Consider the following 20,450-nt stretch of genomic DNA (forward strand, 5'->3'; position numbering starts at 1 on the left):
AGAAGAAGAAGAAGAAGAAGAAGAAGAAGAAGATTTATACCCCCCCCCCTTTTCTCCTGTAAGGAGACTCAAAGGGGCTTACAATCCCCTTTCCCTTCAACCCCTCATGACAAACACCCTGTGAGGTGGGTGGGGCTGAGAGAGCTCTGAAGAGCTGTGATTCGCCCAAGGTCACCCAGCTGCCGTGTGTTGGAGTGCACAGGCTAATCTAGTTCCCCAGATAAGCCTCCACAACTCAAGTGGCAGAGCGGGGAACACTGGCAAAGCTACCAGGGAGCAGGTGTGTGTGCCGAGCACCAGGCGCACGGTTTTGGGTCACGTGGGGGCAGAAAATTTCCCCCAACCCCCTTCCCCCCATGGTGCTCCCCTCTGCGGCACCCCCCCACACTTACATTACAGACCGAGCAGGCTGGAGAACAGGCTTCAAAGGCCCTGGTGGGAACTACATTTCCCAGGGTCTCCTGGGAAATGTAGTTCCCACCAGGGCCTTTGAAGTCTGGAAGGAAAGAGGCCTGTTCTCCAGCCTGCTCGGTTTCTAAAGTAAGTGTGTGTGGGGGCGCCGCGGAGGGGGGGTGCCGCGGGGGGATGAAAATCACCCCCCATGACCCCCCTGCACTTACTTTAGAAACTGTGCAGGCTGGAGAACAGACTTGTTCCCTTCCAGGCTTCAAAGGCCCTGGGAAATGTAGTTCCCACCAGGTCCTTTGAAGCCTGTTCTCCAGCCTGCACAGTTTCTAAAGTGTGTGTGTGTGTGCCACGGGTGGGGGTGAAAAAGCCAGAGTGCGCACTGGGCGCACTCTGGCCCAGCTACCCCTCTGGTGGGGAATCAAACCCGGTTCCTCCAGATTAGAGTGCATCTGCTCTTAACCACTATGCCACGGCTGCGTAGTGTTTCCATGCAAAGGCATGAAAGCAACCCAGATTGTTTCCATGGGCTTCAATTGCTGCCTGCACAGCACGCATATGAATGGGAAAAAGGAAAATGGGTTCCTTTATAACAACTGCAAACTTTATACATTTGCTGTGTGGAATCGACCTCTGTGAGACAGCTATATCAGAATTTACCTGCTAATATTACCAAAATGTGCAACAGAAGCCAAAGGACAGAGACTAAATTTATTTGACACTAAGTGAAATAATTAGCCACCAGATGACAGGGCAGTTTCTCAGTAAATCATGGTGAAGGAGCTATGTTATTTGTCAACAGAGCCCTTCGGGGGTGGGCGGTATAGGAAATCCAATAAATAAATATAAACATATAGGTGCTGCTTTAGATTTACAATGTAATCCTATGTACACCTATTCCAGTATAACCCTATTTATTTCAGTTACTTAAACTGGAGTACCTTTGTCCAGTAGACATCCTAATGAAAGTTTCACCCTTCCAAACCCACTGACTTCAATGGAGTTAGAAGGGTGCAACTTTGCTTTGGTACTGTGTATGCTAAAAGATGAGCAGTACTCTATGAATGAAAGGCAAACACTTGTGAATTATCTCTATCAGAAATAAATATACCGAGTGAGAAAAAGATCTTATTCTTCCATATATTCTTCAACATTACAGATAAAGATAGGCACCCATTTGTAAGGCTCCCATTCTTATACTAGTGATTACTCTCCTGCCGCTTTTACCAATTGTACTCTAATGCATTCCAAATCCATTCACTCTACAATAGACCGTCCTGCTGTACTGAAGTGCTGAGAAGGTAGAACAAGATTTATTATCCTACACTATCCATTATTAATAGTGAGCCTAAACCATGTGGGAAATGGCAAGCTGGAGTGTTGCAGGAGGCACAGGAATGTACCTTGGAGGCAGATGAATCCCACTCCAAGAAGAAAACCCAGAGACCCAGAGAAAGGAGCTGAAACTTAGAAGACATTTCTAGCATCTTCCCAGAAAGCTTAACCCCAAATACAGATTGTATGATTTGCATCTAGCTAGTTTTCTCTACTTCTCCATGCCTTCCTTTGTTTACAAAATGAGAATGGTGGAGGCTGCTGGGAAACCAGATGTGTTTTGCTCTGTGTTGAAGGAATAAGGAGAATATTAACTTATGATTAGGGAGAAGTTTAACTCTAAGAGATAAGAGTTATCTTTGTAAATTTTACACAGAAAGTTTTGCAGTGTTTGGAAGGTGAAGTGAGTGGGGTATACGTAGGCAAAGAACCACCTTAGAATCATCTCACAGCTTTGGAGAAGTGACTGGACTAAGGTTACTCAAGAAACACATGATAGTAAACTATTCATGGCAATTACACTTTCACAGTAATTACAATATGAGACAGCAGGCACTGCATGGATTTACCTGGGAGTCAAGCAAGAGTGCCTTACTCACCAGAAAGGGTGATAGTGATCAAAGGTAGATTGTCTCTCCCACAAAATAAAAAAAAAAGGATATCAGTACCTAACAGAGGAACTGCCACAAGCAAAATTTATCACCACAGTTTTTGTCTAAGCCTAAAAGAAATTCAAAACTGGTGGCAAAGAGTACTGTTAAGGTGACGAGGCACCCCCCGCCTCCCGCAAATCCTACAATTAGTTCCTTTTGGGTACAAGCACTCTTTTTAATACAAATACAGAATTTCAACTTTTCAGTTAATTTCAATATATGATGGTGGTTGAAAGTGCCGTCAATTATCTGTCCACTTGTGATTCTGTAGGGTTTTTAAACAACAAAAGTGGTTTGCCATTGGTTGCTGTGGGTTTTCTGGCTTGCCATTGCCAACCTCTACAGAGAAACCCCAAGCTTCCTTGGTAATCTCCCAGCCAAATACTAACCAGAGCTGACCCTTCTTAGCTTCTGAGATCTGTTGAGATCTGGCTATCCTTGGCTATACAGTTCAATATGTTCAAGACTTCGGAAAGTGCATCTCTTACATATTGAAAGATTTGAATTTTGCTGTTTGTTTTGGAAGATGTATTTTTATTCTTTTTCTAAAAATCTGTATTGCTATTTGCTTTGAGGCCCACTTTGCTGAAAAAGGGTGCCATTTACAAATATTTTTAATAAATAGAATGTTACCCTTAGGCAATGGCTATAAAAAGAAAACAACAAAAGCAGACAGGCTTTCCCATAAATCATCCAAAAAACCAGAAAGCTTATCCTCTTACAGATTGTATTGCTGACACTTAGATCTGCTTAATTGAGTCTAATAGGCTCAAAGAAAGTATACATAACTATATTTTGCATTGGCTTGCAGCTTTGTCAGGTTAAATCGTACAAAAATGGTATTTCTTTTTAAGTCCCATCTTGGCTTCCGAAAAAGTACACCACCATTTTTTTACAGGCAACAAAAATGTATTCTACAGGCTCACGATATTGGCATCCTTACTCATTGCCAGTGAGGACTGTGAGTTGTCTAAAAGGGTGGAGACAGACACTCCCTAGTCTGGACAGCCTTTGTGTTTGCAAAAGTCAGCAGGTGAAAGTTTTTACAGTAGAGAGAGAAACATTAACCACACCCTAACTGTTGCAGATCAAGCCACTGCCGTTACAAACATTCGATAAGAGAACGCAACTGAAAACATGGCAACTCTCAGCATTTGAAAGAAGAAATTATTTTCTGATATTACTTTATTAAAATGGATACCTTTAAAGGTGAAAGATCTCGATGATCTGAAGAGAAACCAGAGTACAGAAAATGGATACCTAATTCAGTTGTCACTGAGCAATCCCAAGGAAAGTTAACCCCTTCTTAGCCCTTTGAAGTGAATGGGCTTAGAAGGGGATAGCTGCTTAGAATTGAACTGCTAGCATCTTAAATAAAGTTTAAATAAATAACCACATCAAGTTTGGGGTCTTTGCCTTTTTCTCATACACTCTCATCTATGAATGTAGCTGCTATGAAAAGGGACTGTTTATCCTGGGACTCACTCTTCACATTGACTGAGAAGGGAAGCAGCAGCATATGCTCTTTCGACTTGCTGATCATCAGGTGTGTCTTTTCTCCAATGCCAGGGGAAGCTTTCTTTCTGACTGATGTACTGGCATGCCAACAGCCGACTGGAAATCAAGCCAGGGGAGCACGCAAAGGTGAACAAGGCTGGAGTCCCCACTCTACTTTGGAAGCTTTTTGAGTGACCCTAGAACAGTCAACACTCTCAGCCTAACCCACCTCACAGAAGGCTGGATTTGATTTAAATCACCATTTAAACTGTCAGTACAACTAGGTTTTCCACATAAAGACTCATTCTTGCTCACATTGTCTTACTATTTGCAACCAGGTGAAAGCTTCAGTTTTTAAAATAATGACTTTTCAGGTTAGTTCTGCAGTTACATCAAAAATATTGTTTGGGCTATACTATTAGAAATGCTCAGATAATTATGAAATTATTGCAAGGTGAATTATCTCCAGTTTCATCCAGTGTCTGTATATTGCACTGATGCCTGCCTTACCCATAGGCAGAGGAACTTCATTACAATATTCCAAAATTTGGTCTCTTTTACAGCCTGCTGCCATTATAGATATTCTTCTCAAGGGAGAGAATAAACACGATAAACCTCAGGGTATACACAAAGATTCCAAGACTTCTGGAGTATTCTTAGGTGCATAGGAAGAGAAAATGATGCCCCCTGCTTCGCCCCTGCACCCACCCCGCCCCCACTTACCTTTTTCTGCCAACTGAAAACAGCTTTTTGCCTTTCTGCCAGCTAAAATGGCCCAGGTTGGTGGGCGGGGTGGAGCAGGGCCAGGCCTGGCAAGGGGGGTGAGGGGGGAAGGGGTGGAGAAGGGGTTGATTTCCCCCCCCCCGTCAATGCGCACCCTGTGCATGGTGCCCCCTGCTTTCCCCTTATAACTACGCCTCTGAGTATTCTTAAATGGTTTCCCTTTCGTTTTTACGGCTTGCCACTCCCTCCTCACACTTAGTTCCTTATAGAGGCTGACCTTCTGCCCAAGCACCACATTAGCTGTGCATTTAGGTGCACTGAATAACAACCTTAGAAATCTTGATTGAACTGTCTCCATTGCCTTAAAGTTATTAGTTAGACCCATTTGTGTCCTATATGTGAACTGAGCCAATGATCTGGCAGAGAATAGTTTTATGGCTGCAGGGACTACCCCTGAGATTCATTTCTGGAGAATCTGAGAATTAGTACTTCTATTCACAGCATTGGTTCTATCTAAGAAAATGCTTGAGGGGGTCAGAGGCTGATAATCACAGTACATAGCAGCAAAATGGTTTCCCCAAATCTCTGCAGAGATTTGCCATCAAGTCATATTTGCCATCAAGTTGCATTTCTTCTTATAGGTAAGTGAAATTAACTTCCAACAGCCTACATTGTCTTTGTCCTTGACTGCCTTGTTAAGTGCCTGCCATTTAGACAACACATCAGCGTTTTTTCCCCTTTAATCTCAACAAAAATTCTCCATTGAGGATTGGTCACTCCTATAGTGAAATAAAGCAGCTGCCAAATATCCACTGCTTTTGTACTTAAAGGATCAGAAAGTATACAGACTAGTGGTTTGCAAAGCTTGAAAAAGTAAAGCTAGAGGAAGGGGATTAGAACCGTAGGGGATCTATACTTATCAAGATACAATACAGGGTAGTTAAGGTTCCAAGCAGGAATAGTTGACAGATTTTAATTCTCACTGCAATATGAAACATCTGATTCTGAATTATCCACATATGTTATCCCAGGCCAAGCAGATCCTGCATTGCAGCAAGGGAACAAGTGTACATTTAGTTCAGTGTTTGAATGGCACAACATCCAAGTAATAGTAACTTCTAGCTTCCAAACTAACACAAGTGTCTCTGATGTTACACTGCACAAAAATGCAAGAAAGCTTTATTCTAAGGAAGATTGTAAGTAATCACTGCAACACCATTTCTTAGTTAAAATAACCTTTGGACTAGGAAAGGGAAATACAGAGCTTTAAATATGGATCTTTGGTCATAATTCTGAACCTGAAATGAGTTAACCCTTTGATTCTATCTCATAATCCCTAGAAATAATGAGGTTTTCACACTTTCTGAACAGCCTTTCCAAGATAAAAGAAAAAAAAACTGAAGGCATTCCAAGGTAACAGGTAGTCCAACAACAACATACCAAGGTGATAATGCAATTCAATCCTATGCAAAGTTACTTAGAAGTAAGTTCCACTGAACTTGGAGGTGTTTTTCCCTTCAAAGTATACATGCAGAGGACTGCAGCCTAATGCTGGGTACAGAAAGTGGATTTTCAAAAACATGGCAGTGTTTTGGATATTCCACTGCCAATAATACATAAAGCCTAGAAGGTGACCTTGGGCCAATCACAGTTCTCTCAGATCTTTCTCAGCTCACTCGCAGGAAATGGCAAACCACTCTGAAGTCTGTAGCCTTGAAAACAATATGGGGTCGCCACAAGCCAGCTGTGACTTAATGGCACACACACACAATTAACTTGACCAGAATTCAGTGTCATCACTTCCATGGAATTTAGAGGAATCTTGCGAAAACAGTTACACGTAGGAATTAGCTACTCCAAAATCTAAGCAAGTAATTTTTTCTCCAGAAGTCAATGTAGGTCAATGATGCACACTTAAGTACTTTATCTAAAAGAACGTTTCCATTTCAGACTGAAAAATGGTCACCAAAACATGCAATATAACTGGAGTTTGCCCTTGACATGTAATGGTTATAATAAAAGCTAGTGGACTACAGTAAGGAACATACAGTAACAGAAACATTAAGATTCTGGAAGACAGTTCATACAATATTTGACTCTATATTATTAAAGATGAGGAAATTAAGGGTAAACTCACTGAACATGAAATATCTAAACTTATTATATAAAAGAAACAAATATTCTAAATCAATTAAGAAAAAGTTGATTTGATCATTCTCCAGAAACTCACAAGGAGGCAAACCCATTTAAAGTTACTTAATTTAGGAGAACTATTGCAGAACTTACTGCATAGAAAAAAACAAGGAAAGGCAAATTATTTTATCCACCAGGAAGTGTACAGAAGTTAGTATATAATATATACAGGTAATCATATTATGGTTGAGAGAATATTAGGTGAAGGGAATATAACATGCCCCAGGGAGGGTAAACTACTGGTCACAAAGCGGTGCAGCTCCCCCAAGCCCTTCCGCCCCCCCCCCACTTGGATGGGGTTCTTAATCATTTTTGAAGTACATACTTACTGCCTCTATGTGTTCTCATTTTTTATACTTCTAGCTAGTTATTGTAACCATGCAAGCTAGAAAAAATTCTGAAAGTTGTGGATTCTTATAATTCTCTCACAAAAGGATATAACTGTTTCATCGTTCTTTGGCATGAAAATAAATCTTGATCTGAACTTTCCCTGTGAAATCAAAGTGTTCCTCATCTATTATCAATATGCTTTATAAACAATATATTTACCTTTCTTGCATCTTTTACCATCTTCCTTACAGTTTCCTTTATTGTAAAAGGTTGTACTCGCGGGGGATGAAAAAGCAGTTCAATATTTGTACCACCAGATATTCCAGGCATTACATAGGGCCAACCCAAGTCAAGATTAGGAGCTTCCACATCTGATTCCATGGGCCAGTAAGTTCCCGAGGAAGAGGCATCATCAGCTATGTTGTCTGGAACATACACTGTGTTTTGGGGGACTTTCTGGATATTGTCCATTATGTAATTAATCTCATCATCTGCTAGAAATTCTGAACATCGTTCTTTGGCAAGAAATTCTTGGTAAGTCTCTAAACCGCCTTCAATTAAAGCATCAATAGCAAGCCTGTACCATTCCTTATAGTGCGGTTCAAGGTAGCTGTCTGATTTGCATTCATCATGTAGTGATGACAGAAGAGATGAGGTTTCCATTTTCATTTATTTAATGGCAATTCTTCTTAAGCTCCCATTCATGTGCTATGGAATAGATCTAAAAAAGGAACAGAAAACAGTCAGTATATTTGTAATGATATTGTAAACTAGTACACAGTGAAGAAACAAAAAAATTTATCAATAGCTTTTTAATGGGTAAGAAAGCTTTGCATTCATTCATTAGCATGTTAGTCACAGAATCTTTAGTGTAGAAGTAAGCAGGATACAAAGGCTTAAATAGGAACAGATATAATCACAGAATTCATGAGTCAATAAGGATTTTACACATGGGAAAACAATGACTGTCCAGCCACTTACGCCTCTCTCTAATAGTCTTTTGAACACACCAGAGCAATCCTTGAATGAAATGATTGCCCGGATGAGCTTACTAGCACCATGTAAATAAAGCAACAAGCAGGGATGGTTTACATTCTCCACATGATCTGTTCCAAAAGGGCATACACAGCACACCGTAGGCCCACCTCCTGAATTAGAACGGAGAGGTGAAAACAGCTAACAGTTGCAAATCCAAGAACTATCCAAGGCCTACCCAAGAAACAGCTTTTCTATCCTTTTTCTGTTTTTTGCAGGTTCCCCCAGTCCCATAACAGCATAAGGTGCCAAGGACTGCATGTCGAGGGGCACATGGAATTTACAAGTTAAATTCCATGTGTCCCTCAACATGCAGTCCTTGGCACAAGTCCTCATTGTGTAGGTGGAAAACATTACATCTGCACAAAGGTAAAGCAAAAACATCTTGCGATATAGTCCATCGCTGTTAATAAAATCAAAAAGAGATCAGCTCTAAGGTTGCACAGCCATTGCTCAGATCACACATGTGGGTTTCCTGAGAAAATCTGAATCAGAAAATTTTCCAATGCAAAATTAAATAAATAATATTTTGATGAAGCTAGCAAAATTCAAATGTTAGCAAAATGAGACAAATACACCACATACGAGCCTGAACCGTGGGGTTTGTCAATGTTTCAAATTTCATATTCAGCCCATCTAACATGACTGATTTGAAGTACAACAGCTCTGACAACAACAGGTAAACAGACTGTACTGACATATATATGTGGGGCAAAACATTTTTTCTTGGGGAAAAGACAGCATCCTTTCTGTTTGGGAAAATTTTCCATGGAAAATATTTTACCTCACATCCTTGGGGCAGAGCTAATAACAGGCCACCCCTTGCCCATCAACTGAGGGCTGGAAGAATATTAAATACCAGTTCTTGAATAAAGCTTTGCAGTCAGATGCAGCGAAGCGGCCTTGTGTGTCTCAGGAGACTGACAGGGCTTAAGAGTGATCCACAGTGTAGTTCTAAATAATGTTATATCTTTCTGAAGCCATTGACATCAGCAGATTCAGACAGGTATAACTTTGTTTAGGATCACACTGCAATATTCTCCATGTTCATGGTAGACCACTTGTAGTGAAGTCAGAGGACATCTGCATGTGTTGATGCTGTACATTCCAGGCAATGCTTCACTTGTGAAGAAGAATCTCTTGAATTTTGTTAATATTTTGTTATGGCCTGCTTCCCAATCACCTTCTATAATCCTTCTTGACTATTCAAGAGTATGCGATCCCATGAAGAAATATAATGCATGCATTGTTGCTGCACTGTCATTACTAACGGAGCAGACGATAAAATTACAAGGTATTGAAGAGATTTTTTTAAATGGGGGTAGAGACAATATATAAGCGAGGGGGTGGAAGTCTGCTTGACGCTTCCTTGATGAGACTGCAAATTGAGCAATCACCTACATTTCCTGACGCACGAGGGTTTTATCATCTTTTCATATCTCGACTAGTCCTGTTTTGGGTGGAGTATAGTCTGAGATTGCACGTGCCCTTGAGTGCTAAACTCATCATAGAGAATGATTAGGACTACTGGACCATAACTACTGTTACTTATGTACAGTGGAGTGAATCTTACTATTTTATTGAGCAAAATCTGGAGTCTTCCTCTAGCCTAAAGAGTCTTCCTCTAACTTAAGTAACTCTTCTGTTGGAGGAAGAGCCACTTAAGTTGGAGGAAAGGCTCCTTGGATCCACCCCATTATTTATTTCTGCATGTTAAACCAAACCTGATTTGCCAGTAGCTCCTAATCTGTATAAAAAATTTCAAATTGATAAAATTAAGCACATATCTAAAATAAATAAAAGTATCCAAAAAGCCACATTTAATTTTATTCCCATTCCAACCACCACCACCACCACCACCACCCCCCCAGCAGACTTCTGTTCAATGAAGCCACTGAGTGGTATCCCATAGAGACATATGAAGTTCAATGTCCACAGTACATTGCTGATACACAGTTCCTCAATGTTTTTGATACATATAAGCTGTGGCTGGAGATCAGACCCAATTAAATTAAAACACTTTTTAAAAAAAGACTAGAGTAATGGAGACCAGTAGCTACTATTACTTGTTAGGGGAAGGATACTGGGACCAGTTTTGCAGATCATGACTCAATGTTGCATTCTTGAGTGCGCCCAGATAGCAACAATTAGACAGAACCGCTTCTCAACAACTCTTCCTGTGAAAAGATTATAGTATTTCCTCGTAGATCATATCAACCCACTGTTCATATGTTATAATTGCACTCTCCGTGGGCTACCCTCAGCAACAGTTCTGAAGCTTGTGGGTTCCTGGGAAAACTGACCAGGATTTATGTTGCTAGAACAGGGGTAGGGAACCTGCGGCTCTCCAGATGTTCAGGAACTACAATTCCCATCAGCCTCTGTCAGCATGGCCAATTGGCCATGCTGGTAGGGGCTGATGGGAATTGTAGTTCCTGAACATCTGGAGAGCCGCAGGTTCCCTACCCCTGTGCTAGAATAATCCAAACATCAGAATATATATTGGTTCCTAATAATTTGTTAAACCTCTATTGTTAGAATATTACTACTACTACTACTACTACTACTACTACTACTACTACTACTACTACTACTACTACTACTACTACTACTTTTTATTCGATTTAGTAAACCGTGTACAACATAACAAGCAATACAATGCAATTAAAAGACAAATCGAATAATCCCAATTAAAACAATAAATACAATACAATAAAAACAGTAGCAGTAATAACCCATCCATAATTAACTAAATGATGGAGGCTGATGTTCAAGTAAGCAAATGGTACATAAGGCAACAGAGAGGAAAGAAATATGAGGAAAGGGAAAAAATATAATCATTGTTTCTTTTTAACCTCTCTTCTTTCTCTCATCTTATACTCATATGGGTTACATCAAATGTGTACCGGCCAAAAACGGTACCTGGGGCAAGACTTTATTTTGCACCTCCCCCACCTGGCCCCATTTCTGGCCACTCAGAAGCTGCCCCTCACTTCTATTGGAGGCCACACTTGAACAGGCGTGGCCTTCAATAGAGGTGGGGGGCTGGAACCAGCTTCTGCTAGGCTGGCCCCCCAACCTCCATTGGTGGCTGTGCCATGGCCCCACAGCTTGATCATGTGGGGTGTGATTTTGTAACCCCCCATGTGATCAAATGGGTAATACCATAGGGTCACATGACACATGGGGTCACATGTCCCTCTGGCAGATCTGCCTTGGGTTATATACTTAACTTGTCTCTCTGTGATAATTGTGCACTTCTTGTTATCTATTTTTCCCATGCTTATCTAATCTATTTTCTGCTGGCATCCAGGACCTGCCTACATCACCAGTATGACTAATTAATAAACCAACTGTTCACATTTTTTCTCTCCCACACCTTGGATTAGATACTGAATCAGCAAGGTGACAATAGGTATCCACCCTACCTGTTCTCAAAACCAGCAACGTTTCTCTTTCAGTGCTGTTTTTCATCAAAATTTATTCTTTAAGGGAAAAAAATTACAGAATAAACGTAGTGTTCCCACAAGAAGTTTAAAAAGGAGGAGCAGAATATATGCTTGTCTACTACAGTTAATCTTTAAGGCAAATCAGTTTCATTTTTTTCATAGCATTTGGTTTAGGAACTGCCCTGTGACAGAGATATGGCAACCTTTTTCAGCCTAAGTAAACCCCCCCCCCCCCAAAAAAAAAATCAGTGTCTACCTGTGAAGATGTTGGTGTGCCTGCAAATAAAAGGACTGGAGGAGATGAAGGTTGCTTTGGCTGGACAAGAGTTGGTGCCAGCCAAGTCCCACTACTGATGTCAGAACCTCAGAGATTCATCTTGGACTCAGCTGATCACTGTGCAGACCAGGGGGGAGGTGAGGACAGGCATAAGCCACTCCTCTTGCCTTCTCCAGTACTGCTGGCTCCTGCAGCCTTACCAGTGCCTTGATTACTTGGGTGGAGGTCTCCCCCAGGTGCCACTCAGAATGGCCCAGTGAGCTTCTGTCAGCATGTGTGCCAAAAGTTGTCTGCCCCTGCTACAACTGTTAAGTCATAAAACTTAAAGCCTATGAGGTAGGATATCTTTTTCCCTTTTGCGATGGGAAACTGCATCCAAAGAGTATTCTGGCCAGACAGTCACAGATGGACACCTCACAAACAATATCTCCCCTTCACTTGTGGATAAGTAGGATAAGAATAGTAGAGACAACTTTTTCCTGAACAAGATCAAGGCAGTGGTGAGAGAAATCTAAATGCATTAATCATTCTGTTGCTATGAGTACGGACTTCTCCGGGACTTTCAAGGCCCTCTCAGAGGTCCAGAGAAGCTGTGGCCATATCCAGCTTTTGAGGCCTCTAATAGTTGCAGCTCTAGGCTGAGAAAGTGGGTCATATTTTGGTCTATAAAAAAACAAGTTGCAAAACTTAACAAGGACCTAATTAATTAATTAATTAATTAAACAGAAATACCAACTTTTAAATTTAACCCCACTTTCTGAGATTGGGGACTAACTCAAATGACCTTCCTGCATCCTGCTGCCCCTCCCCCCAAAAAACTGGCTCTCCACATGTGAGGGTTGCTACACATTTGTGCCTCTGTAGTGAGCTTTTGTATGAGAATAAGAGTCATTTTTGAGTGAAAAGTATTATTTATACAAGCTAATCTGACCTTGCTGATCTGAGACATGTAAACCTATAGATGAACTGGAACCCAACTCCTTTAAATCCAAGTCCATCAGATTATTTATTGGTTTACTTGATTCAGCACTTAAATTGTAACTATTTCACTGACTCCAGCAATTCTATCAAACTTCTGTAATAAGTGGCTGGCCTATATATTTTGGTTCAATTGGATGGGAATACAAAAAAATTCTGTAATGTATTTTATAATGGCAAACAAGTACTGGGGATTGGATTGAAGAACTCTTGATGTATTTGACAGAATAAACACCAAAAGGAACGTGAACTGGAAGAAATTCTGCTATATGCTGTATTAAATGTATACAAATAACTTTCATTGGAAGCCAAAATTATATGCCAATGGTAATTTAGTTTGCACCAGCATATTACTTTGGTTGTGGCTTACAAAAAAAAGTCACAAACCACTAAGATTAAGATGACATCACAGACAAGTAAAGGTCAAAAAATGTCTACAACTAGAAGTCCATAGCATTTTGTAAATGTTACAAATGCAAAAAAAACCCAACCCAACAACACCAGTGTACTATATAGAGAGAAAATACTTTTCTATTATTCAGTCCATTTCCTAATTACAAAGTAGAGATCTTTTATTTCCACAGATTCCCCACAAGGCAAAAAATATAAATTATTTATTGCTAGAAATGATTTAATGTGATAATCTTCCAAATCCTGTTTTACTGAGTCCTGCCAAAATGCCCTTGGAAAATCAAAGAACCCCCAACTGTCTTCTGCAAGACTGCCTTCTTTTTATCTGAATTCTGTTCAGCCTGTAGTCAACTCCATATGCCCTGTTATGTAAGAGACTGGGTAACAAACATTCTTATTAGTAGGGATTGTGAATTAAAAGCAGGGGATCAGAGCTGCACACGTTACAGGATTATAAAATTACAATTGATCCACTAAAGCTTTGAATGAAGATTTTAAAAACTACCTCCCCAATTAATTATGGAGATTGGCACAATGTTAAGACTTCTGTGTGCCGCATTCCTGAAAGTCAGACATGATTTAAAGGATGGAATTTATAGATTAATTCACCTTTCTTCCACAGCTAGCAGATATTTCAATTTTTACTCATAGGCAAACGCTCAGTTGAAATCAACATCAATATATTATCTATCCCCAGATCTTTCATAATACTGATGGGCCATGAACTTACATATCTTGAAGCCTTTTTAGTTTTGGAAATTCACTGTAATTAGTTTCTCTGAAGAAAAAAATAACAATTGTCCTTCTTTAAAAGCATCAAAGCATCAGTAACAACATACTTTTTGCAGAAGTTATCTCACACTTTAAAGAACTGATCTTTTCCTTGAGGATCTTCAAAAAAGTCCAAGGTTATGCAAATCATGATTTTTAAACTGTCCATGGTTTTTAAACTGTCCAGGACAGAATGCTAACAAATTAAGTAACTGACAACTTCCTAATTTCAGTTGTACTGTGTAGCCTACCTTGAATTCTCAGCTCCTAAAGACCTACATCAAGTTCAAAGTAAAATATTAATGAAAGCTAGCCAAATTAAATAATTCCCAGCCAAATGTGTTTAAAATGTGTTTGAAATGTGGTGTTGGAGATGAGTGTTATGGATACTGTGCTGCAAAAAAAAGTGAGTTCTACATCAAAGCAAGTTTGAACTGTCCCTAAAAACTGAAACAACTAAATTGAGGCAGTCATACTTTGGTTACCTAATGAGAAGGCAAGAGACTCTGGAAAACACAATAACGATAGTGAAAGTTGAAGGCAGCAGGAAAAGACACAGACCCAACACGAGATGGATTGGCTATTAAAGGAAGTCGTGACCCTCAGTTTGTAAGACCTAAGCAAATCTGTTAACAAAAGGGCAGTCTGAAGGACATAGTTGCTATGATGAAGGGAGTTTCATGAGTCAAAATGTACATGATGTGGCACCCTTGCTGAAGCTAGACGCATAAACACATAAAGCTGCCTTATACTGAATTAGACCATTGGTCCATCAAAGTCAGTATTATCTCCGCAGACTGACAGTGCCTGTCCAGAGTATTGAGTTAATGTCTTTAACATCATCTATCTGATCCTTTTGACTGGAAATGCCTGGATATACCTGGGACCATTTGTATACCAAACAGATATTCCATGACTGAACCACTATGCAGGTATGTATCTGGCCAGCTCCTCTATCAGAGACTTCCTGGAACACTGCTTACAGTGCCTTGAGTTTCATTATGGAAGGTGGCATATGAAAGCTATAAACAGTTGTAGGTATGTGTTCTTGTTACAGCAATTAGGTATTTGCATAATATGTAACCAAGAAGATCTTGGTTAAACAAAATGAGGTCATAGTGATAATGGGTCATAGTGAAGATAGAGATTTCTAAGATGCGTCATTTTAGCCTGCACTAGTTTAATCTCTGAATGATCTTCAAGGGCAGTCCAGTATGCAACACATTACTGCAGACAAGCATTAAAGTCACAAAGAACTAGGGAAAACATTTCAGTTTTTTTCAGATTGTTTAGCAATAAAGTTTTCCAGGTGCCACTGCATCCAAACTTACATCAAACCTCTAACAATAGGAAGGCATTGGTTAAAAAAACAGAACCACAAGACTAGGCTGACCAGACGTTCTGCTTTTGGTGGGACAGTCCCGCCTTAAAACAATTTGTCCCGCGTCCCTCGGGTTTTTTCAAGTGTCCCGGTTTTTGGAAGGCTGCTGCACTGCCTTCTGGAGCGCAAGGCAGTGCGGCAGCCTTTACGCGTGAGTCAGCAGGGAGCGACTCGCCTTTTAAGGGTGCTCCTGTTTCCTGTGACGAGTGCAAGGGAAACTGGGAGTGCCACCAGAAGGCCAAGGCGATCATGCGGTCAGTAGGCGCGATGACGCTTCTGCGATAGTAGGCTCAGCTCCGCCTGTCCTGCTGAAATTCACAAAGGTGACCATCTGGTCACCTTACACAAGACAAGTAGTCAAATAAAAATACAGGCTTGCATCTCAATCCAAATATCCACAGGCTCCTAACCAGCAGTGACTTAATACAGACCTCAAAGTTAATGTGTGATTATATTCTGCGGGGCCCTTACTGAGATTATTTGGAACTGTGCCCTGCCCTTACCAGTCCATATATGCATATATCTGACTGATCAAATTATTTTAAAGTTACACAACATCACATTAAAAACTTCATCACTTTAAACGTTAGTACTATGTCAGAACATTATGCATACATATGATCGTTCTACATAGTTCTTCAAAAGGTATGTGTCTGTGCATGTGCTGAATAACAATCTACTCTCCAAGCACAAGAGATCATCCCACAGTCCCTGCTTTTTATCTTAGGAGAGAAGAGTTTTTCTAAAATGCACTGCAGTAAATTGATAGAATTCAGTGCTATTTAGGAAGGTCTTCCTAGTAATAAAATGCGCCCCAGGACTTAACCTGAGATGCCGTTGTGGCAGTGGAGGAGCGAGCGGCAGCCCTCCTCCCTGCTGCTGATCAGTGGCGTCACATGACGGGGGTCCGGCACATGACAAGGGAGCTGGGCGTGCCTATAAAAGGCGGCGCCCGGCCAGCTCAGCCTCTTTTGGAGGCTGGAGAGCGAGCAGACGCATTCTCTCACCCTAGGTTCAAAGTTTTGGGTTAAATGTTATGGTGTTTTGTTAATCTTGTCGCAGCTTGGGCAGTTTGGGGCATAGGAGCACATCCATATCGGGAAGGCAGAGCTTGGATGCCGGACCTTCCTGCGGTTGGGGGTCTCAATAAGAGGTCTGGGGGTAGTGGAGGGCTCGATGGTGCATGCCTTGGGGCTCTGCCTGAGAGCTCGCTACTCCCAGCAGGAAGGGGTGTCACTAAATGGGTACACACTCAAGTGACACCTAGTAACTTTCTGTTCAACCCATTTTGAGGGATGGTGCCGGGTTCAGTGGTGGCTGCCTGGTGGCCAGGATGTGCCCCTTATGCTCGACTAGCTTCTCATGATGTTACAAATAAATGGGCTGCGGCCAAATTCTATTCCAACTGAGAACTGTGTCAGTGATCAATAGAGCGAGCATCCGTATATCTGCATGCAACATACAGGCAATTACTGCTCCTAGAAATTTAGATGAAATACAAGGAGGTGACGATCAAAGTTTACCTGGAAAAGTTAATTCACTCTCTGTCTTTCTGGCAAGTCAGTACTACATTGCAAACTGTACAACATTTTTGTTTGGTGTAGATAAATGTTCTTCCCCAGGAAAGATTTTGAATGATACCAAACCAGGTGATAATTTAACTGAATTGCTTTGATTAGTTAATGAATTTGTAAATGTTTGAGCTGATTGAGATTTCTTTGTAAACTGATAGTTGATATGTTATTAAAATTTTAAAAAGATAGTACCAATTTTCCTTTTGAATAGTTCATCCTTAAAACAACAAGAATAAGTGATTACAATATACAACACACAGGACTATTAGTACTATTTTACATAAATTATGCAGTATATCCAACAAGCAGCAAGTTCTGCTCCACTTACATAATGGAACTTTGATTCCCTTTCTGTCCCACTGCAGCCCTCACATAGTGAGGTTCTGAAGTGGAAAAGGTAGTTATAGGATTAAGGGGTGAAAACTAGTATTTAGAAAAATAAAGACTTTGTTTCGTTTGGCATACCTCCAATAATGTTTATTGGCCCTCCTCTGGGGTTCTGGTGTGTCTTTATTGAACTGTTTTATAATTTTAAATATTTTTAATTGTTCAGATGTTTTAATGTTCATACATGTGCCACTTTGGGGACCCTGATCCAGTAGAAAGATGACATTAAAATGTTTTAAATAAATAAATAAAATCAGTATTCTGATTTTGCCAGGCATGTTGCCATAATCCTTCAGCCTCCATTTTGATGGCATCTGTCTCTCAGCGCACTCCTATGAACAGCTATTCCATTCTATGTGCACTGATTTCAATGGGCTTAGAAGATAATCGGGTTTGTACTGTCTGCTTATGGAGTCCATGAACAACCAGTCACTTTGCCAAAATGTAGGATCTGGAAAGCTTCTAGTCTAAGGCTGGTTGCAGAGACAATCTTGCAAGCCCTGTTTTGGTATATTGGCAGAATAACAGAAGGCAAGTTAGAAGGAGAATAGGAAAGAGTGGGCCACCCTACTGAAATAAAATGAAGAATGCAGCAGAATACGGGCTAGATGTATAAAAGATGTATAACAAACTCACCTACCACAATGAAAAGCCCACAAAGAAAATGACCCAATTACTCTGTAAAGGTTTTTACATTATTATTCAGGGAACTTCAGTTAAATGAGGGATCTTTTACATATGGCATTTTTATTTGCCACATCCTTTCTATGCAAACTTCCTTGTCTTACCATTTACTTGCATTGTGCAACAGACCCACCCCCACACCTTATATAGTTCTACAGGCAGAGAAACCACTCAGTTTTTCCCCACCTGTTTCTCTTCAAAGACTGAGGTGCTTCAGAATGATGGTAGCATACGATAGAAAACACTTTCAGTCCTTTAACAGACCCCACAAGGCGAAGGATGCCCATTGACTTTTATTGCCCTTTCCAGGCACTCACCTCACTAAGGCACACTAAAATAAATATGAGGCAGAAGTACACTTGGAGCCTCATCCAAAAGGGGTGGAGTGGCGCACCAGTGGATTCACCCTCCCCGGGACACATACCCTGAGGGAAGTACAATTTCACCAGCATGCAGCTGCTGCCCTCCCCCAGTGCTAAGGGTGTGGTGCCAACCACGACACCAGTGTTCCTGCATCTGTGCTGCTTCTGTTGGCACAGTGGAGGCAGTCCAGGGGTATGGCTGGGGGAGGGCCTACTTTAGTCGGCTTCCTCCAGGCTGTTTGCTGCTGTATGCCAGCAGAATTTGGTTCAGACTTATGCCGCCAAAACAATGGCTTAAGTCTGAACAGCCCCACAAAGGCTGTTCAGTGGTGGGAAGGCTTTTGAACTTTTGCAACCTCCCCATGCTGCCGAGAAGCAGTGGAGTGGAGCAGCTGCTGTGCCACAGCCGGGGCCCTGCTTATGGATGGGGGCTGTTAAACAGCAACTTATATATTAATTTAACAGAGGAGATGGGAAAGGAAGGATTAATAACTCAGATATGGATGGATGAGGTATATAAGGCAAGAGGTAAAATATATACACTAATTACATAAGAGGTGGGCACAGAGGTTTAGAGTTTTTGGTTTCTTCAGCAAAGCACTTAAGATTTCTCAGCTATAGTTCAGCTTAGATGTGGGTTTCAAAGATGTTATTCAGTTTGTACAGTTCCTTTATCTTAGATCAGTGATGGCGAACCTATGGCACGGGTGCCAGAGGTGGCACTCGGAGCCCTCTCTGTGAGCATGCATACACAGAGTTCATCATGTGGGGGGGCGGCAAATCACCCCCCCACACACACACACATCTAGGCTGACCTGGGCCACTGAGCACGATGTGCGCACACCGTGGTGAGCAGGGAGGACTCAGTTGGCGGGCCTGGTGCCTGTGCTCCGGGTGGCTGCTGCCCGGGGGGGGGGGGCGCAGAGAAGGCAGAGATGCTAGAGAGGCACAGAGCAGTGTGCGCAGGACTTGCTGGAGGCTAGAACAGTCTGGCCCCTGCTCGAGCAGGTGGGGTGGAGGAAGAGGGAGCCAACCATTTTTTTCTAAACTAAAACCTCAGCATTCAGGTTAAATTGCCGTGTTGGCACTTTGCGATAAATAAGTGGGGTTTGGGTTGCAATTTGGGCACTCGGTCTCAAAAAGGTTAGTCATCACTGTCTTAGATGGTACTGGTTAATGGTTTATACACACAGAGTCCTAACATAGACTAGTACTAACATAGGCTAGTACTTATCCACAGTACACTCACTCAGCCGTGCCTTTAAATCAACCCTCAAAAACAAAACATAAACTCTCCACGGAGGTAAACTTAGAGCAAATCCCTACATTCCAGACCCATTGGTACACTGGAACTCTCCTCTATCTAGAAGATATTCCTATCCTGGTTTATATGACTATTCCACTTGGAACTCTAACAAACCCAACCACCAGTATATTTGGTCAGTATGTAACTGCTTTCACCCAGCACTCAGGCTGATAACAATAGCTCCTGTCACACACTTTGACAGAACTATTCCCTCAGAGATGTTTAGTTTTCATTCAATTAAGGCAATCAGCTCTTAACAAAGGGAATGATTTAGCCCCAAAGCCTTCAGATTGTACTGACAAGGGAGGTAACCTCCTCCCCACTCTGTATCAAATTGTTACTTGCCCAATCAGAGTGCAGGAGGCCACAGCCAATCAGGTGGCTTCTCCTGTTCCTAGGCTTTCTGTGCCACCCTCAGAAGTAAACAATTCTTTTCTTAGACAGAACTGCACTTTAGATTACTGGGGTTTTTTGCACTCTGTCACATGTAGTATAGCTATATCTTGGATCTAGTGAAGTCCCTAGCTTTAGTGCATCTCCCCACCTTGAAAATTCCCTTTTCTGGAAATACCTTAGCTATTATACAAACTCAATTTGTTATACCTCTAACTTCATCTTCCCTTTGACTTCTCTGCCTTCCAACAAGCCTGGGAAGTCCCAGTGTTTTGTTCCTACTATTAAGAGCTGACTTGTCTCCTC

The 20,450-nt window shown here is 41.3% G+C and overlaps 2 protein-coding genes across 2 annotated transcripts in view; both read right to left on the reverse strand.

Annotated features, from left to right (window-relative positions):
- The window catches only part of LRRC1 (leucine rich repeat containing 1), a 462,254-nt gene that overhangs the window by 147,803 nt on the left and 294,001 nt on the right, over nucleotides 1-20,450 (reverse strand). The gene's annotated exons all lie outside the window — the stretch shown is intronic.
- FAM83B (family with sequence similarity 83 member B) overlaps nucleotides 1-20,450 on the reverse strand; it is a 62,239-nt gene that overhangs the window by 35,075 nt on the left and 6,714 nt on the right. The window contains exon 2 of the mRNA XM_048497047.1: nucleotides 7,356-7,857. Coding sequence (XP_048353004.1) covers nucleotides 7,356-7,805 — 450 coding nt within the window. The 5' untranslated portion in view covers nucleotides 7,806-7,857. The remainder of the gene's footprint in view (nucleotides 1-7,355; nucleotides 7,858-20,450) is intronic.

Source organism: Sphaerodactylus townsendi, linkage group LG01 (genome assembly GCF_021028975.2).
Source record: "Sphaerodactylus townsendi isolate TG3544 linkage group LG01, MPM_Stown_v2.3, whole genome shotgun sequence".
In the NCBI taxonomy this organism is placed as follows: domain Eukaryota; kingdom Metazoa; phylum Chordata; class Lepidosauria; order Squamata; family Sphaerodactylidae; genus Sphaerodactylus; species Sphaerodactylus townsendi.